Source organism: Grammomys surdaster, unplaced genomic scaffold (assembly GCF_004785775.1).
Source record: "Grammomys surdaster isolate TR1022 unplaced genomic scaffold, NIH_TR_1.0 203, whole genome shotgun sequence".
Lineage (NCBI taxonomy): Eukaryota > Metazoa > Chordata > Mammalia > Rodentia > Muridae > Grammomys > Grammomys surdaster.
Window position 1 is genome coordinate 8,338,102 of NW_021604648.1, and position 18,992 is coordinate 8,357,093.

General features: G+C 42.4%; 1 protein-coding gene across 2 annotated transcripts in view; it reads right to left on the reverse strand.

Moving 5' to 3' along the window:
• Rab30 (RAB30, member RAS oncogene family) overlaps positions 1–17,309 on the reverse strand; it is a 33,319-nt gene extending 16,010 nt beyond the window's left edge. The window contains exons 1-2 of one of the 2 annotated variants that reach the window (XM_028770658.1): positions 17,248–17,309; positions 2,550–2,650 (exon numbers count right to left, since the gene is read on the reverse strand). In XM_028770658.1, coding sequence (XP_028626491.1) covers positions 2,550–2,642 — 93 coding nt within the window. In that variant the 5' untranslated portion in view covers positions 2,643–2,650; positions 17,248–17,309. Of the gene's footprint in view, positions 1–2,549; positions 2,794–17,247 lie in introns of those variants that run through there. The other variant, XM_028770657.1, reaches the window with a different exon arrangement.
• Positions 17,310–18,992: the final 1,683 nt, after the last annotated feature.

Sequence of the window (18,992 nt, forward strand, 5' to 3'; positions counted from 1 at the left end):
CAGTCCAGACAGACACCCAATTGCACACAATCCAAATACACACACATAATTACACACAGTGCATACAGACACATACAGATATAATTACACACAGTCCACACACACACACACAATCACACACAGTCCAGATGTATGGCACCGAGAAGTGAGGTCATCATAAAGACAGCAGAGCAGCAGCAGCAGCATCAGAACAGGAGCCAGCAGGTGAGCCCAGATAGGCCACTCCCCATCTCTAGGCCTCAAAATCATTGAGGTTAAAATTGTTGTAAGCATGAAATAGGAGAAAATTACTTTACCTTAAACTGGAAACTAAGAGTTTCAAGAGGGCCATTAGCAAAATTGCACATATAATGCACTTTACTTTCTCATGTTTCCTGTAAGCATAGGGAGAGAGTTGGGGTTGCAAGGACTTCTACCAAGAAAAAAGTCTTTACCTAGTCTCTTCCCTCTTCAGATTGCAGAGTTCCAGGAATAAAGCAAAATGGACTTTATTATCTCTTGCAGCTTTAATTAAATCCACTCCCTAACAAGAGAGTTCCTTAATTAAAGTTTGAACTCAGAACACTGAGCTTCAAACCAAAAGCAAAAGCTTCATTACAAGTCTGCAAATGATGTAAATATAAACATTCATAACTCTGTTTACAAATACTGAATCAATCTTCTTTTTTGGCTTGGTTCACGCAGAAGTCTGCCAAGCTTCAGGTTTACAGCTCCAGCTGTTTGCAGACTAACAAATGCCAAAATATTTTTTTTAAATCCTTCCCAATGTCCCCCTCCCCACTTTGTTCCTCAAAACCTGCTGAAGTCAGTTCATTTTAACTGCTTGCAACATAACAAAAACATAGGTGATCTTGTTAGGGAGAATTAAAGGGATAGAGAGATAAAAAGTAAACAGAAAAGAAAAATAAGAAGAAACCATGCTCATGCTTGTGGGTAAAGTACTGATCATAAGTTAAAACAAACAAACTAACTAACTTTCATCCTTCATGGCAGGGTTTATCTCAGGAATTTAAGGAGAGTGGCCCCAAAGGTTACAAAACTGTGGAGACATTTTTAGGGCAAGAAGTAGCAGATGAGAGTCCTAGCTTTGCCAGCTACATGCCTCAAGATCATAAGCATGTCACTGGGTCCCCCTGGATCCGTAAGAGGGGACTGGACTGATAATCTCTAAGTGACCTCTCAGTGAAAAGACACAATCAAGCAAATGTTATAATACACTAAAAACCAAAACCTTTCTCTATGGGAAATATGTGGACAAGTCCTCCTTACAGAAGCAGTTAAGATTGCCAAGGTTAGGGAATGGAAAAGCAGCTGGAGTCTCCAGTATCTCTCTGGGATAACTGATTGAATTCCTGACACTGGTGAACGTTAGATTTTCAATTTCATCAGATCAAAACTTGGTGAAAACACAGGCTCTTGTCTGTAGTCACTCAGCATTGGAAAAACCTTGACATTTCCAGCAACTTTAAACCCTAAAGTTGTTTGTGTTGCCAAATCTGTTGCTCTCGTTTTCCACAGACTGTGTGCAGTGGAGAGGCCTGGCAAGGGGGCAGGTGGGCAGCAGAGCCAGGACTAGCACCTAGGTAAAAAACCATGAGCCTCTGCTCTTTCCATGACACCAGGTCATCTTAAACCTTAAAAGAGCTCATCTCAACGTTCCCAAGGTGCCTGTCAACAAGATCCCACTATATACTCAATGATCCAGAAAAGGGTGTCGCTGAGATTTTTCAGTGAGAAACGAAGTCAACTTCAGAGTGATGTTTCACTACTTTCAGTATAAAAACTACTATGTAATCTTGGCCAGTGATTTTCTAGAGGCCAACCTTGGAAGAGATTTGTACATTTGGTTCCATTCTTTACTGCCCTCAGCTTAGTCCTACTTAAGAGACTTAGAAAAGCAGAATGTTCAGTTATCAACCAAAAGAATTCACTCTGTTTTTTGGATGAGAACAGACACAGGAGGAAACTTGAGGTTTAATCTGCATTGGGGCTTTTTAAAAATGAATATTTGGACTCAGTTTAATACCCAACTTAATGTGTTTCCACCTTGAGACGATTATGAACTACTGATCTATTTTCTTACCCAAGTCTATTTTTGATACTGCACACTGAAAACAAAACCACCTGACCCTCTTGTAAGAGGAAGCAAGAGGAGGTGTGGGAGAAGACCTCAATACCATTCTCCCTTAGGCAATTTAGAAAACCTTTGGCTATAAAACTCAATAGAGCTTTCAAACGGTGTCTTAAGAACCTGCAATCGATGGTGGTAGTGAACGCCTTTAATCCCAGCATTTGGGAGGCAGAGGCTGGCAGATCTCTGAGTTGAAGGTCAGCCTGGTCTCCAGAGTGAGTTCTAGAACAGGCAGGGCTACACAGAGGAACCCTGTCTATAAATAAATAAATAAATAAATAAATAAATAAATAAATAAATGAGAAAAAGGAGTCTATAGCCTAGAGGTTGGCTCTGGGCCTGATCACCCATCTAGAAGATGGCCACTGTAAGACAGCTGAGACAAACAAGCCCAACCCTGGATTCTAGATCCCCTTACCTGAGTGAATCGTCGGACTAGGCACGTCTTTCCCACTCCAGCGTTGCCAATTAAAACAATTTTGAACAGGAAATCATAATCTTCCATACTCATTTACACAGCTGCAAGCAAACACAAACAACAGTGAGAGCCAAAGCTTCCCCAGGAACTCAGGCTGCACCAGCCCCTTCTCCACAGAAACAAGAGGTCAGCCTCATTTGCAAGGCAACTTAAAGCTCCTCTCCTTTGACGTAGCCAGTGAAAGAGGAACATAGGTGTTTGGTCACGGATGGACTTCATTCTCCCTAGCTACCTCGTGCTACAAGCAAGCAAACGAAACACACGTCCTTTCACCTGGTAACCTTTGTTCCTCCAAGCAATCAGGTCATAGGTTTTCAAGTGATAAAGTATGTTTTCTTTTTGTGTGGAAAGTCAGTAGTCAGGCTAAGCAGGAGTGCAGACAAGTAGGGAGAGATGCAAGACATTCAGAGATTAACACAGTTAATAGGCTATTTTCTTCCTCTTGGGGAAGAAAATGATTGCCACCAGGAGACCATAAAAAGGGAGACAGCCATAAAAGGCCCTTTGGTCTCATACAAGTCCTAGGTTCTTGGGGATAGTACCACTGGGAGATTGTCTTTCCCTCCTCCCATTATTAACTCTTTTCTAACTACCTGCTGCCAGTCATGCTGTTGCTAAACGGCCTCCGATGGCACCTGACTTCTAATGGCCATGAGCTGTGCTATCTCCTCTCCTCCACTTGGGATGTCTTCCTACCAACTTTTTCTTCACGATCCAAGTCCTCCGAAGTCCAGTGCAAGCTTCTCATCATCTCTGAGGCATCACTGGTCTTCAAGTAGCGATGAACATAAACTGACGTGTTTTCACCATTCCTCTATCCCAGCACTTTATTCGCTGTATATTTATTTGTTCAAATATCTGCCTTATCCTTGAGGGAAAGGACAATGGCTTTCACCTCTATTTCCTAGTCCTAGAACAGAGTCTCACTTAGTAAATGTCTACTCTGTAGATGGAAGAAATTAATTAAAGGGTATATTGCTTGGATGTAGGCATTTACTTCTCCAATTGTGCTAAGAAGAAGATTACCATAATGTAACATAGAGGATGCTTTAAAAGATTAAAAACAAACAAGCAAACAAAACAAAAAGCCTCCCATATTGCTTGGTGCCCACTGAGCCCCATTCCAATGAGAAAAATAATAACCTGAGTGGCTCCTATACCATTTTTCTATCACCTGGAGACATCTGCCCCTAAAACCAACATAAGAAAGCTTAATTTAGCAACTATAAAGTAAGTAACAATCTCAGCACTTAGGAGGCTGAGGTAGGAACAACTTTGACTTTGAAGCCAAAGAACTACATAAGGAAATTGTATCTCAAACAACAGACTAGTTCAAGAATAATTCTAGCTAAGAGCTGAAGATCACTGTGTCCTAGGCAGAACAGGCTGGATACGCTCTGGGAGGAGAAGAAAAAGACAGTGAATCCAAGAGATAAGGGTTCTAGGAAAGTGAGTAAGCATCAGGCTTACTGCCGCCAGCAGACCTCAGTGACAACAGGATTGCAGGTGGAGAACACAATGTGCTGGGCCTGTCGGGTAAGGTGATTTGTATGTGGATTTCAACAGTCCTTGAAAGATGGCTGATAACCAAGTAAGCATGTAGGAAGCTGCTCATAGGGTTCTGTCTCATGTCACTGGAACTGTGAAGGAAGAACATCTCTGTGCAAGAATATGAATATACACCTTGCACTATAGTTGGCCTTTTATGTATACTTTCTCCTTTTTAATAGTCCATGAAGCTAATACTAACTAATGCTGTATGTAATTTGAGTAAACTGAAGTTGAGAGATACAAAAGTTGGCTCCAAATCAACACAGCCAGACTTCAAGTACAAAGGGCATCAATGATCAAAAGAATTCTAACCATAAAAAACAAAGAGACCAAGGTTCAAATCCTGGCAGCTGTATTTTCTCAGTCTGTGCCTTTGGGTTAACAACTGTATTCCCTACTAACAATATTGAGACATAGCACGATGTCACAGCATTGTAATGGCTAACAAAATCAGAGGTCTCGAGGACAGCTCTCGGTCTTGGTAAAGCAAACTCCTTACGATCATTCTCAGGTTCTCGATCATCTGCTTTCTGCCTCTATTGCTAGAGTCATATCTCACCATCTCCTCACAACCCTCACAAGGTGCACTACTTTTCCCCAGCTTCCAAACACCAGGTCTGCTTTTCAACTCAAACCTTTGGCTAGAATAAGAGCCCATAGCCTCCAGCCACCTCCCCCAACCCTACTAACTTTCACTTCTGCTTTAGATCTCAGCTGAAGCATCACATCCTTTGGTAGGTTTCTCTGGCCTAAGAGGCCTGGGCCCCTCTGATTTCTACTTCCATAATGCCTTCTTCCTCTTAGTGTTATGTACCATAGTTTACTTATATTAACTATGTATATCTGTCTATACTCCCCCACCAGCTCTTAGCAAAAACTCCTCAATGTGTGCATCCTGCGTCTGCAGTATGGCTGAATCACGGTCCTGTAATGAGCATCATCATCACCATGCTCTCCGTCATTTCTATCACCTCAGAACAGTAGCTATTTAACCTCACAGCAGTCCTACAAAGCAGACACTGTTGACGCCTTTAGCTTGAAAGATAAAGAGGTGGAGGCACAAGAAAAGGTAAATAAGAAAAATATAATGAATTATATTCAACTGAAACAATAATTACATGGTCAGTACTTTAAGATATTATTCCTCTATCTCCTTCATCTAATGTTCCTGGTTAGACATGTAATAATATGAATTTTTAAGACAAATGCATTACTTCTTTGGAATATTTTTTCCTCTAAAACCATTTACGAATGTCATTTTTTTGATGGTCCATAGTACAGCAGATTTAACGTAGTCTTAGTTTTAAACTTTTTAATAAAATAGGTTTCTAAATCATAAAGAAGAAAGTACTGAGTTCCTATAGTTTATTACTAGAGGAGCTGAGAGTCCAATTCACCCTTGGCTCAATTGCCCATTGGTGACTTTCACCAGGCATGGTGCATAGGAAGAGCACAAGAATGAGATAAATTGGGCGGTGGTGGCGCACACCTTTAATCCCAGCACTTGGGAGGCAGAGGCAGGCGGATTTCTGAGTTCGAGAGTTCGAGGCTAGCCTGGTCTACAGAGTGAGTTCCAGGACAGCCAGGGCTACACAGAGAAACCCTGTCTCGAAAAAAAAAAAAAAAAAGATACTCTTTCTAAAAGAAATTAACTTTAATGCTTTATTGAATGCTTTTATTTTGTGTATTTATATTTGAATCTAAAGTCTTAAACATGCTAATTATATGTTCTACCACTGAGCTATGTACAATTCAACCCTAAACATTTTGCTAAATGAACCTCTGGGGCAAACAAGTTGGGTCTCTGTACAACTGTAAGTGTTGGGTGATAAAGACAGAACTGTGCACTCCAGGTTACAGACTGAGGTGACTATTTAATTTCTAAGAGAAAACACATTACCTATCTGGCCCATCATGTAAACAGCGCAGGCATTGCCAATCACTGTAATGAGGCAGTATCCCAGGAGGGAAAACCTCAGAAGCAGATTAGCCCAGCCCTAGAATGACAGTAACAATCAAACCTTGTCTACAGAGCAAATTTATTGCATACTGAGCAAGTGTATTGTAGGAATTTTCCATTCTTCTAACAGCAGTAGTAAGAGCTGATACTTGAGGCCTAATGTGTACTGGGCCTTCTCCATGTATTTATTCACAGGATCCATACAACAACACTATGACATAGATACTTTTATCACCTAAGAGCCATTTTGTCCCAAAACAGAATGCTGCTACCTCTACTCTTGTGATCAACAGTGGCTCAGTCTGTCTGAAGTTCAGGTGAATGTCCCCATGTCCTTTGAACACAGTGGTCTAGAAAGTCCTTGCTGCTAAAACATCAAACCCCCACCCATGAGTCTGCACACTGATGTCAGGACATGCCCTGCTGTTTGCCTTGGCTCCCTCTGCCAGCATACTCTTTGGGAGCTAGACTTGGATCCTCTCAAAATACTACTCCCAAAACTCATTTGCCATTCACCATATAACTAAGTACCATGCCTAGGGGGATGAGGGATAAATACGAACACTGCTGAGATGACCATGTGGAATCCCAAACACTATAATTATCACAATATTCCTAAACAAATGGGTATGTCTGTGAGATTCAAAAAGGAAAAGAAAATAGATAAGGAGAATGAGGAAGGGACTGTTTAAAGATATGGGAAATGAAATTGAGTATGATTTTAAAAGCTTAAAGAAAACCATCCTGAGTAACAGGAGGCACACCAAGAGTATAAAGCCAGCCTAGGTTAGTTAGACAGTGGCACTCTGTCTCAAAACAACTACAAGCGGGGAGGAAGGAATGAAGGGAAGGAGAGGGGGAAGGAAGGAGAGATGGAAAGAGACAAAGAGAGGAGGAAGAGTGAAGGAGGGGGAAGGGGGAAGGGGAAGGTAACAATGTGGATTACACCTATAACCCAGCACTGGTAGACTGAGGAAGAAAGTTGTCAAGAGCCATTCTCGCCTACATAGTTTAGGGCTAGCTTTAACTACTAAGTAAGCTTCTGTCTCAAGGAGGAGGAGAAAAGGGAGGAAGAAAGGGGGAAAGAGGGAGGAAGGAAGGGAAGGAGAGAGGGAGGGCCTCACCTCAGTCTATAAATATAAGAGGCTGATTTATAAGCACCAGTCCCATTCCCCAAAAGCACATCTCATCCAGGTAATGAAGTTCAAAGAATCCATAAAATTGAAATGATACTAAAGTCCCTAAGCCCTCATCATTGAGCTCCTGGGTAATAAAATATGGGAAAGTATCCCATATTTGTGTTTAGTCTTCTAATAAGTGCAGACACTACAGACAAAAAGGGAAAGGAAATTACCTACAACCTCTTTTGGATACAATTAGTTTACACTTTTATATACACGTTTCTAATGTATTTGTTTTATTGTCAAATTGTGGATTAAAAACTAGTATCACAACATTAGAAAGGTCTTTGTTGCTGTCGTTAAGTTCTATCTGAACTCATGGTCTGCAGATGGAAATGGCCACCAGAGACACTCAACACTCGTTCAGTACCACAAACACTCAAGGTGAGCGACAGAGTGTGTGAGGTGGCCTCACAGTGGTACCACTGAGAAATACTCACAGCTGTAACCCAGGGACTTTTAATATTCTGAAAACTGACAGAATTTTTAAAAAGAAAAAAAAAACAGTAAACAGTCAACACTGTGTAACTCTAGATTTACCAAACATGACATAAGCTGGGAATTCTTTCCTCACAGAAGCCTTTTAATATCCCCTGCCACTGCAGTACCATGAAGCCTTAGGGTGCTCAATGATGTTTTATACCACTTGGAATCAGGACTGCCTGGGGAGAGCTGCCAGATCTGAACAGGTGGCAGAGAGCCGGGACAGCCCTGAAAGTTCAGTTTCAGACATTAATAACTATGTTTTACTATTTTCATACACATAATCTAACGTGTGCCGCCTGACAAATACACTATGAGAGACATGCATAAAACTTGTGTATGTGGTTATGGGAATGGAGTCTAAGTGTGGGCCAAATGCTACACGGGCAAACTTACACTAAGAACACTTGTTTATCTAAAACCCAAAAGTGACCGTATCTTACTACCCCAGAAAGTGTGACTGGTCAGGGCACCCTAGAAACAGACCAGAAGCTACAGCACCCACACCCAGACTCCACAGAGGAAATGGATAGGGTGCTATAAACAAGAAATCTCTGCCAAACCCAAAAGTACTGAACAGCACAATAGCAAGAGCAATGAGTAGAATTTCTTTTTTGTTTGTTTGGTTTTTTGTTTTGTTGGATATTTTCTTTATTTACATTTCAAATGGTAACTGCTTTCCCGGTTCCCCCTCCCCTGAAACCCCCTATTCCATCCCCCCTCCCCTGTTCCTATGAGGGTGTTCCCCTACCCACCTACCCACTTTTGCCTCCCCACCCTCGAATTCCCCTACACTGGGGCATCAAGCCTTCACAGGACCAAAGGCCTCTCTTCCCATTGATGCCCAACAAGGCCATCCTCTGCTACATATGTGGCTGGAGCCATGGGTCCCTCCTTGGTTGGTGGTTTAGTCCCTGGAAGCTATGGGGGGTCTGGGTGGTTGATAATATTGTTCTTCCTATGAGGTTGAAAACCCCTTCAACTCCTTCAGTCCTTTCTCTAATTCCTCCATTGGGGACCCCGTTGGGGACTCTATGGTCAGTCCAATGGTTGGCTGCGAGCATCTCCTCTGTATTTGTCAGGCTCTGGCAGAGCCTCTCAGGAGACAGCTATATCAGGCTCCTGTCAGCATGCACTTCTTGGCATCCACAATAGTGTCTGGGTTTGGTGACTGTATATGGGATGGCTCCCTTGGTGGGGCAATCTTTGGATGGCCTTTCCTTCAGTCTCTGCTCCACACTTTGACTATGTATTTGATCCCATGAGTATTTTGTTCCCCTTTCTAAGGGGGACCACAGCACTCACACTTTGGTCTTCCTTCTTCTTGAGCTTCATGTGGTCTGTGAATTATATTTTGGGCATTGTGAGCATTTGAGCTACTATCCACTGATCAGTGAGTGCATGTCATGTATGTTCTTTTGTGATTGGGTTACCTCACTCAGGATGGTATTTTCTAGCTCCATCCATTTGCCTAAGAATTTCATGAAGTCATTGTCTTTAATAGCTGAATAGTACTCCACTGTGTAAATGTACCACATTTTCTGTATCCAATATTACTGACCTGGGGTTCTTGAGAATCAGGATGAGATTCTAGCACAGATCAAACTGGCAACCAGGCTGGTAAGGCCCTCTCTCCTTGGTAGCCCCTGAGCAGTAAGGATGTTGGAGAACCCCAGTCTGCCAATATGTCTGCTGAAGGGCTGCCATCTACCAGTCCATCACCCTGCTGCCCTCAAGGACAAAGACTATGCTTCAACAACTCCCTCTTCTTTGTTTAATCTGCTACTGTGTTCGAGGAGTATACATTAAACTGAAGGCTTTTGATCCATCTTTCACTCTAACAAGGTTCTGTCCCAGGGAGCTAATTATTGCTTAATTACAAAGATGCAATCACTAACCATTACCATCATCAGAGCTGCAATCTTACTTGCTTGACATCAGATGCTAATTTTGTATTATAGCAAGTTAATTATTCTCCTCAGCCATATGTCAGACAGCCACCTGTGCTGGGCTACTTTTGTATCAGGAAATAAATTCCAACATTTTGTTATATAGCCCTTTAGAGGTTACAAGATATTTGAACATGTGATCTAATAAGGACCTCTGTCAACTTCATGATCTAGACTGTATCATCCATCAGATGAGGAAACAGGAGTTAGATAATAGAGTGACTCACCCTAAGTCATACTGATGAGTCACGAGGTAACTTCACTCCTGTAGGACTTTGTTTTGCCAAAATCCAGTTGTCTTCTCAGGTTTCAGAGTATTTAAATGGCGGTCCTAACATACCGTATTGGGAGTTGGGCTAAACTCTTTCCATATTGGATCTTACTTAGTCTTCTCAACAGCATTATTAGTACTATTTCCAATATACAGATAAAGAAATTGAAGCTCTAAGTTAATTTGTTAAAAATCACAGAGCTGAGAGCTGGCTCCGTGGTTAAGATGACTTTCTCCTGGGGTGGTGGGGTCTGGGGTGGCTGAACACAGAAGACAAAGGGCACACGATCTCACTCTAGCTCCAGGGGATCCAATGCCCACTTCTGATCTATACAGGCTTCTGCACACACCTAGATAAGTGTGTGTGTGCGTGCACACACACATACACACACACACATACACACACATACACACACACATACACACACACACACACACACATTTTTTAAATCTTAAAATCATACAGCTAATGAGTAAAAAGGGCACCTAAAATTCAACCCAGTTCATAGATGTGTGTGGTAGTGCACTCTGTTCCCAGCATTCTGGAGACTAGCCAGGCAGATAGTTGCAAGCTGGCCTACATAAGAAGTTCTAGGCCAACTAGACTATGCAGCCATAGCCTATATCAAAACAAACAAACAAAGAAACCCTAGATATTTCTGGAAAGAAATGAAATTCAGGGAGCTGGAGAGATAGCTCAGTGGTTAAAAGCACTGACTCCCTTTCCAAAGGTCCTGAGTTCAATTCCCAGCAACTACATAGTAGTTCACAACCATCTGTAATGGGATCAGATGCCCTCTTCTGGTGTGTCTGAAGAGAGTGACAGTGCATTCACATGCATAAAATAAATAAATCATTTTTTTAAAAAAAGGAAATGAAATGAAATTCAGATTCTGCCTCATTCTTCAAATAAATTCTAGATAGATTCAAGGTTTCAATCCAAATAATGAAAACCATTTTATATATACATAACACCTTATAATTAGAAAGACTCAATCACTAAAAATCAAAGCTGTAAAAATGATAACTAACACAAGTAAGCAAGTCTGAAGAGCTCAAGAGATGAATCACAGGTTAGAGTGGTTGATGCTCTGCCGGAGGAGCCAAGCTGGGTTCCCAACATGCTAGTCAGATGGCTATAAGCCATCAGTAACTTCACCTTCAGGGGGTCCATTGCCTTCTTCTGGTCTCCTTGGGCACCTGTATACACATGTACATACCTAGACATAGACACAAGTGCAAATTAAAATAAAATGAATCTATTTTAAAGGAAGTACATTTTTTAAATGCCTGGATGACAAAAACAATAAATGAAAAAGAAAACCTAGAACATCCATATGGTTTTGCCATTAAATGAAACACATGGTTATACCATCATATGTACTTTTAGAGATCTATCACGCCTGTGCACTTATATCCATAAACAATGGCACATGAGGAAGATATTTATTACAAAAAATACTCTATTTCCGATAGTAGTTATATGAAAACGTAAAGTCCATCTGCACAGAAATGGTCATATAAAGCATGGCAACCCAACATTAATGAACCACATAGCCTGCTACACACATCTATCTGTAAAATTTCTTAAATAAAATAAGGAGAAGAATGGACACTAGCCGGGCAGTGATAGTGCACAGCTTTAGTCCCAGCACTCAGGAGGCAGAGGCACGCAGATATCTGTAAGTTCAAGGCCAACCTGGTCTGCAGAACGAGTTCCAGGACAGCTAGGGCTTTTCACATACAACTCTGTCTCAAAAAAACAAAAAACAAAACAAATGAAAAACAACAAAAAAATGGAGAATAGCATATGAAAGGGGAATGATAGATACAGTTCTATAAAATATTTTTGGAATGCTATCAAATAAACAACAATAGTTGGCCTTGGAAAGGCCATGAGAGTTAGCTTCTCTAGACAAGAATTATAATTTCCAACTCTCAAATTATATCTTCTTCTATTCTATCTAGTCTCCAAAACATAAGGAAAGCAAGACAGTTTTCCTAGTTCACTCAGAGATGATCCTTTAAAATATCTGCTTTGAAAGGGAGGGGGAGGGGTGAAAAGCTCTGGGAGGGGAGACTGGGGGGCACACCATTTGGAATGTAAATAAAATAATTACTTTTTAAAAAATCTGCTTTGAGGCCTGGGCTATAGCTCAGTTGGTGGAGTGCTTGCCTAGCATTCAGGAAGGCCTGGGTTCAACCCGTCATGGGAAATCTTGGTTATGAACTTGACAGTGTCAGGAATCGACTAAAATACATGTTGGGCACTCCTGTGAAGGATTTTCTTGATCAGATTATTGGAAGTAGGAAGATCCACTCTAAATTTGGATGGCATCTTCTGGTGGCAGCCAAGTCAAAAGGACATGAAAGAACCTTTGCTTTTTGCCTGCTTGCCCTCACTCTCTAGAACCTGCTTCTTCAGACTCCAATGTCCCTGAAGAGCAACAGCTCTCCAGGAACCCTCCAGGACTTCGGTGCCAGACTGGCACTGCTGAGACATCCAGCTAATGGATTAAGGAACTACCAGACTCTGCCTACTAGTTCAGCTAATGTTTGATTACCTAGATGGTTCAACTATTGTTGAATTACCTAGACTGCATCCTGTAAACCAATCTAATAAATCCCCTTTGTGTCTCTGTGTGTGTGTAGACAGACAGACAGACAGACAGACGACAGAATCCCAGCACCCACATAGTGTCTCACAACCTTTCATAGTTCCAAGAGATCCAACACCATATTTTCGTTTCCAAGGGCATTGGACACATATAGTACTGTTCCTTTACAGAACCTAGACTAATATAATCCCCAACACTGCATAAAACTTGTGATCACAACACGTAAGAGCTAGAAGCAGAAATGTCAGAAGTTCAAGATCATCCTCAGCCAGTCAGATGGAGATACACTTTAACCAAAAATGAGGCAGAACTGGAAAGATGGCTTGGCTTTTCACCATGCCTGATGATCTCCAGGACCCACTAGAAGGTAGAAGGAGAGGACAAACTCCATAAGTTGTCCTCTGGTATCCACATGCATGCCATGGCATGCACACATGTACATACACAAGCATGTAACAAAAACTTCTGAAAGAACCTGAGAAGTGGTTTAGTAAAAATGTTCCTTGTGCAAGCTTGAGGACCTGAGTTCATATACCAACACATGTGCAAAAAGTCAGACCTGCCTGCTACATGTGCCTGAAACCCCAGCACTGCATGGGAAAGATAGGAGTAGTCCAGGGCTTACTGTCATCAGACTAGCTTCTGGTACAGTGAGACACTGTCGAAAAGGAATAAGTTGATTGCCTATGCCTACCTCTCTCTAACCTCTACACACGGAAACATGAACATGAGAGAATAAACACACCCATGCCACATGCATACACACCAGAAACGTATACAACTTCATCTTTCTTCATCTGCCCTGGCTGTGACTAAGCTGTAGGAAAGAAATAAATATCCCACTGCACCGCTGGGCTGCTCTTTCTAGCTCATGAAGTACATCACAGCTGTCTCTGTTAAACCAAGCTGAAGTATATAGCAGTGTCAAAAAGATTTCAGGTCTTTAAGACTAACATCTCTCAAAAGTGAGTATCTACTATATGAAAGGCAAAGTGAGGCTCAAACAATATTTTTGACATGGATAAAAGCAAAGCTCTCACATTTGTACAGTTTAGGAATTGATCTTGTTACACTCTTTGAGGGCATCTTCACGTGGAAACAGGAGGAGCCAGTCATTTCTCTCCACATTCTAGACACAGTACCGAAAACCAAGGAGTGACTCTCCTCAGGCCGTGCTGCACCTAAGTCATCTTACAATGGTCCCCTGACTCTAAATCAGAGCTGCTGTCAGGACAAACATGTTCTCTGAATATAAGACCCTATCAGGCAAACCCAAGGGCAACTACTAAGGCTGGCTGGACCCATGCCATGGATTTGAAGTGGACCAATAGAGTTCTAAAGCCGACCTCTGAGCTCAGGGCTGGGGCTGTAGCTCAGGAGACAGAGCATTTATCCTGCACACACCAAAGAAAACCTAGGATGATGATGATGATGATGATGATGGACACAGATCTAATCCCAGGATTTAAGAGCTGAAGACAAAAGAATAAATAATTCAAAAGTTATCTCTCATACTCAGTCTCAACTTTGAGGCCAGCATGGATAATATGGAGATCCTGTCTTTAAAAAAAAAAAAAAATTAGCCATAGGTTGTGACACACACCTTTAATCCCAGCACTCAGAAGGCAGAGACAGGCGGATCTCTGTTTGAGGCCAGCCTGGTCTACAGAGTGAGTTCCAGGACAGCCAGGGCTACACAGAGAAACTCTGTCTAGAAAAAAACAGTAGTTTTAAGCCTAATAAAAATGAAAATAAAGCAGGCCTAAGATCTCCACAGCATATTTTTTAAAATCAAGACAAAAATATCTTCTTCTTCACATACTGTATTTTATACTTTTATTTCTTAGAAATGGGAAGTAGATTTGAAATCAAACATGTATGAAAGATTAAAAATAATCCACAAAATTGCATTTGACAATCATTAAAACAAGCAAAGCTCTGACTTGTCTCTTAGTGATCTTTCACCTGCACTGTGACAGGATAGAGGGATGTCATTTTTCCACCAACAGGTGGTAAGTGCGGGCGGGGAGCACTGCTTAGAGAGCAGCCCCCTCATGGTTAACTCAAGCAGAACTCATTCATTTCATACCATCTGGGGCAGGTGCTTGACAGAGGCTTGCAGCACCTGCACACCCTGGCATTCTGTTTCCTGGGGAAGAAAAGACAGCCCTGCCGCTCATTAATCGTCTCTAAGGCAGGAGCTTGGGTCTGCTTTGGTCTGCAAAACAGGTTTGCAGAACGGATCTAAAAAAAGGTCCTTGCAGACCCAACATACTGTTTCTGGCATTCGTAAAGGCAAGTTCCCTCTCTTGCCTGCCACCCACAAAAGCACCCCCCCCCACCACCACCAAGTCTGGGGTTTGCCCCACAGTCCTCCAGTTTGTGTCTCAATACGAGGCCAAGGTCTAATACTTTCTCTGCTGATGCCTTCCCATGCCTGGCTGACTGGACAGGAAGGGCTCATTATCAACCTCTTCAGTCTCCTCACCACCAATCCTCACCCCATCCCCCACACAGCTAATCCTACAATGCAGCCTGGCCATGCACCCATAGGTCAGAGCTATTATCCAGAATGGATCCAAGCACTTGCCTTGATGTTTCTTCATCCCAGAGACCAGAGACCTACCACAGATATATCCCCTCCCTGCTGAAGACTGCCTTGTCAAACTGGACCGTCCTCTCAGCCATTCAGGGTCACTTTCCCCTGGATGCAGGAGCAGCTTTAAAAAGCAGTCCCGCCATGGTCTGGGAGACAAATGGATGAGGATAAAGCATTCGTCTCCCAAGAACAACTATCTGCCTAGCGCTTAGAGGCTTTACACACTGGCCCACTTTATTCGTAGAACAGTCCTCTAGGGAAGGGTTTCCTAAACACCACCACTATCAATAAATTTTTATAGCTGCAATGAAAATATAATGCATGCACAATGTATGAGTTTTAGTCAGCCATAAAGAAGAATAAAATCTGCGACATTTGCTAGAAAATGAAGGGAACAGGAGATGATCAAGTTAAGCAAAATAAGTCAGACTCGGACAAATATCGCATGTTTTCTCTCGTGTGGAAAACCTGCATTACACATGTATACATACACACCTGTGGCATGAAAGGTTAAGGGGACTCTGCGATGAAGAAGGGAACTAATGGGAGGGAGGGGGACAATAGAAGATGAAAGAGGAGAATATGGCCAAATTAAGTATTCTAATAAAATATCATTATTAGAATCATTATTAGAAAACCCATCACTTCATGCAATATCCATATGCAAACATTTTTCTATCATTGTAAGAGAGAGCCAGAGAAAATGGAGGGGAGAGAGCACAGGTGCGCAGGGGCTACGGCGCATGCCGCTGAGAGGACCACTTCTGAGAGCCCATTCTTGCCTTCCATTGTTTTGAGTCAGGGCTTTCCCCTTGTTTCTGCTGTGTGCTACTTCAGGCTATCTAGCTTAAGAATTTGAGGGAATTTCCTATCTCCAACTCCCAGCTTGCCACAGAACTGGAAGTAAAGATGTAAACCACATCCAGCTATTTACGTAGGTTCCAGGGAACAAAGTCAGGTTGTCAGGCGTGCTGCGGTACTGTTTTTATCCACTGAGCCACCCCCTTAGTACGGCAGAAATATAATTAAGATTTTCCATGTGTAGAGCACTTCTAGATTGCTAAGTGCTTTCTCATGTATCCTGGCAAATTCCTATGGAACAGATAGGGTACAGATTTTCCCCCAGCACAGAGGCACACACACACATACACACACACACACACACACACACACACACACACACACACACGGGGTGGGGGGGAGAGAGAGAGAGAGAGAGAGAGAGAGAGAGAGAGAGAGAGAGAGAGCCAGAAGCCATATGTCACCTCAAGATTTTCTGCCAAAAATACATCTTGACCCCGCTCTGCTCCACCCGTGTCCCTCCTGCTCCACAGTGTCCAGGGCTCCTGCAGCTGTAATGCTGGAGGCTACAGTGGTCTTCTAGCCTGGTTCACTAGTATCTGTCTACCAAGGATTTTTGCTCCAAGAGACTACTAATTCTCAGCCTTCCAGACAGGTTGAGTTTAAATTCCACAGGTGAATATATCAGGACTCTTAGAGTCTGACCCACATGTGCCTCTCTCCAATCCCCCACAGAACCCAAGGCACCACCGTAAAGGTTTGTCTCTTTTCTCCAAATAACCTTTGCCCCTTGAGTGTGTCCTTCCGCTCCTTGGCACAGCCTTCCTAATGCTGAAAAATTCCTCATCTTCACAGATGAAACTCCAAAAAATGCACATGGGGTATTTCCCTTCTCCACATTCCCCCAGCCCTCTGTAATGACAAAGTCCTGTCATCCAGTTCACTACAAATATTATCCACATGTAAGTATCCATTTTCCTTAACCTCTGAGATTCTCACACTAGGATTCAAAGAGCATTACTAAAGAAATAAGCTAAAGCCGGCAGGACCTTTTCAGGAGTTCTAGACTATGTCAATATGTCTAGTTAATCAAGAAGCCTAGCAACAATGCTGCAGGACACAGTCAAAGGACTAGGAGAAAGATATAGATGGGTAAAAATCACCAAGAGATGGAATCCAAGGAAAATCCTGAATAAAATAAATAAATAAATTCTGGGAAGTTTACCTGGGAACACGATGTCTAGGGAGCAAAGGCAGAAGTCCAAAGCTCTTTTAAGATGATGGATAGATAAATAACCGGCCACTGGCATTTAACCTAGAGAATACAGGGGTGACAGCCACACATCAAATGAGGCATCAGGAGTACAGCCTTCTCCCATATCATGTTTTCAATATTCATCAAACGCTCTAACAAGGTCCATCCTCTGACCCGGCACAACTGCTTCTAGGAATGCTCTCAAAGAACCATTCCAAGATATGCAGAAGGATACACTGAGGAGAAAGTTCACTCCAGTATCACTCAGACTCAGCCCTCAAGATGGAGGGAAAAGTGAAACTTCTGTCCTACGGGAAGAGAATACTTTCAGAGAGCCGAATGATGTAACACATGTGATACTTAATATTGATAGGACCTAGAAGCAAAGCCTCTGGACATGTCTGTCAGGGAGTATCTAGGTTACTTACTTAATGTGTGAAGACGCACCTTAACTACTCCCCCACATAAAAAGGAGAGCTGAGCACCCGCATTCATGGCTCTGTTTCCTGACTGCAGATGCCATATGACCACTGTCTCAAGCTCCTGCTGCCATGACGTCCCCCACTATGATGAACTGTAGTCTTGAACTAAGAAGGGTATAGCCTTCCTTATCTTTAAGTTACTTCTGCCAGGGATTATATCACAGCACCAAGACAAGTACTTAATACATTATAAAAGATATACCTGGGGGAAAAAAACACATCTGTAAAATCTTTACCTCAGGGTGGTAAAAATTTTTTACATAGCTAAAGAGGAAAACTTATAGGGCTTGGAGGCCGTGAGGTCCATTAAGGGAAGGCTGTTTAGTCGAAATTCTACCCCTGGCCCTAGACGGACTCCTGACATTTTGATCTGCTCCAGAGATGAAAACATTACATACTATTGTCTCATTAAGAGTTAATCCAGCTCGGCTGGTCAATCGCTTGCCCAGGAAAGCACTCCTTAGGAAAACTGATTCAGGTGATGGCAAGCTAAGGAGAAGGGAAGGATAATCATCCTCTTCCTGAGGCCTGCAAGAGCACACTCCCTCTGAGCAGCCTCTCACACTCTCTCCCATACAGCAGTGCCGGAGGCTGCCTGCTTTCTAAGTTCTAACTCAAAACGTGTAACCTCTTGCTGTTCTTCCTACTTTTGGATACTGGCCAAAGTCTTACTGTGTTTTCCCTGACACTCTGGGCTTTTCCTGCTTTTTTTCGGAAGTCCCCCTTCCCATTCTGTCATGTAGGCATTCACCAACCTCCACAGCTGAGCAACCGGCATTCTCAGACCCGGATGCCAGCCTCTCTCCTCCTCCTCTCCATCTCCCTCCTCCTGGCAGCTGCTAGGATTCACCGCTTGCCAACTCTGTAGGTTTCTTTTTCCTCTCAAACTCTAATAAAACTTTTATTGAGCTTTTTTTTTTCCAAGTCTATTTCTAAATTATTTTATTACCAGTATTAAGAATTCAGAAGGGAACCCTGATTTCCCTGGTAACATTAAGATTAGGAAAAGGTTATTTTCTTGCTTATACATTTATATATCTCCCATCTCTTCTTCAAAAGATGGATCATTGAATAAACGAGACTTAATTAGAAAAGATGGGCATCCTTAAACTCTCATGGGGCTCAATGGCGGTAAAAGAAAAGCAGGTGGGTGGGTAACAAGTACAGTGCTAGTGCCCATTCACATTCAAATGGCTCTACAGAACACAGTGTAAAGAAAGCCACAGCGGGCAC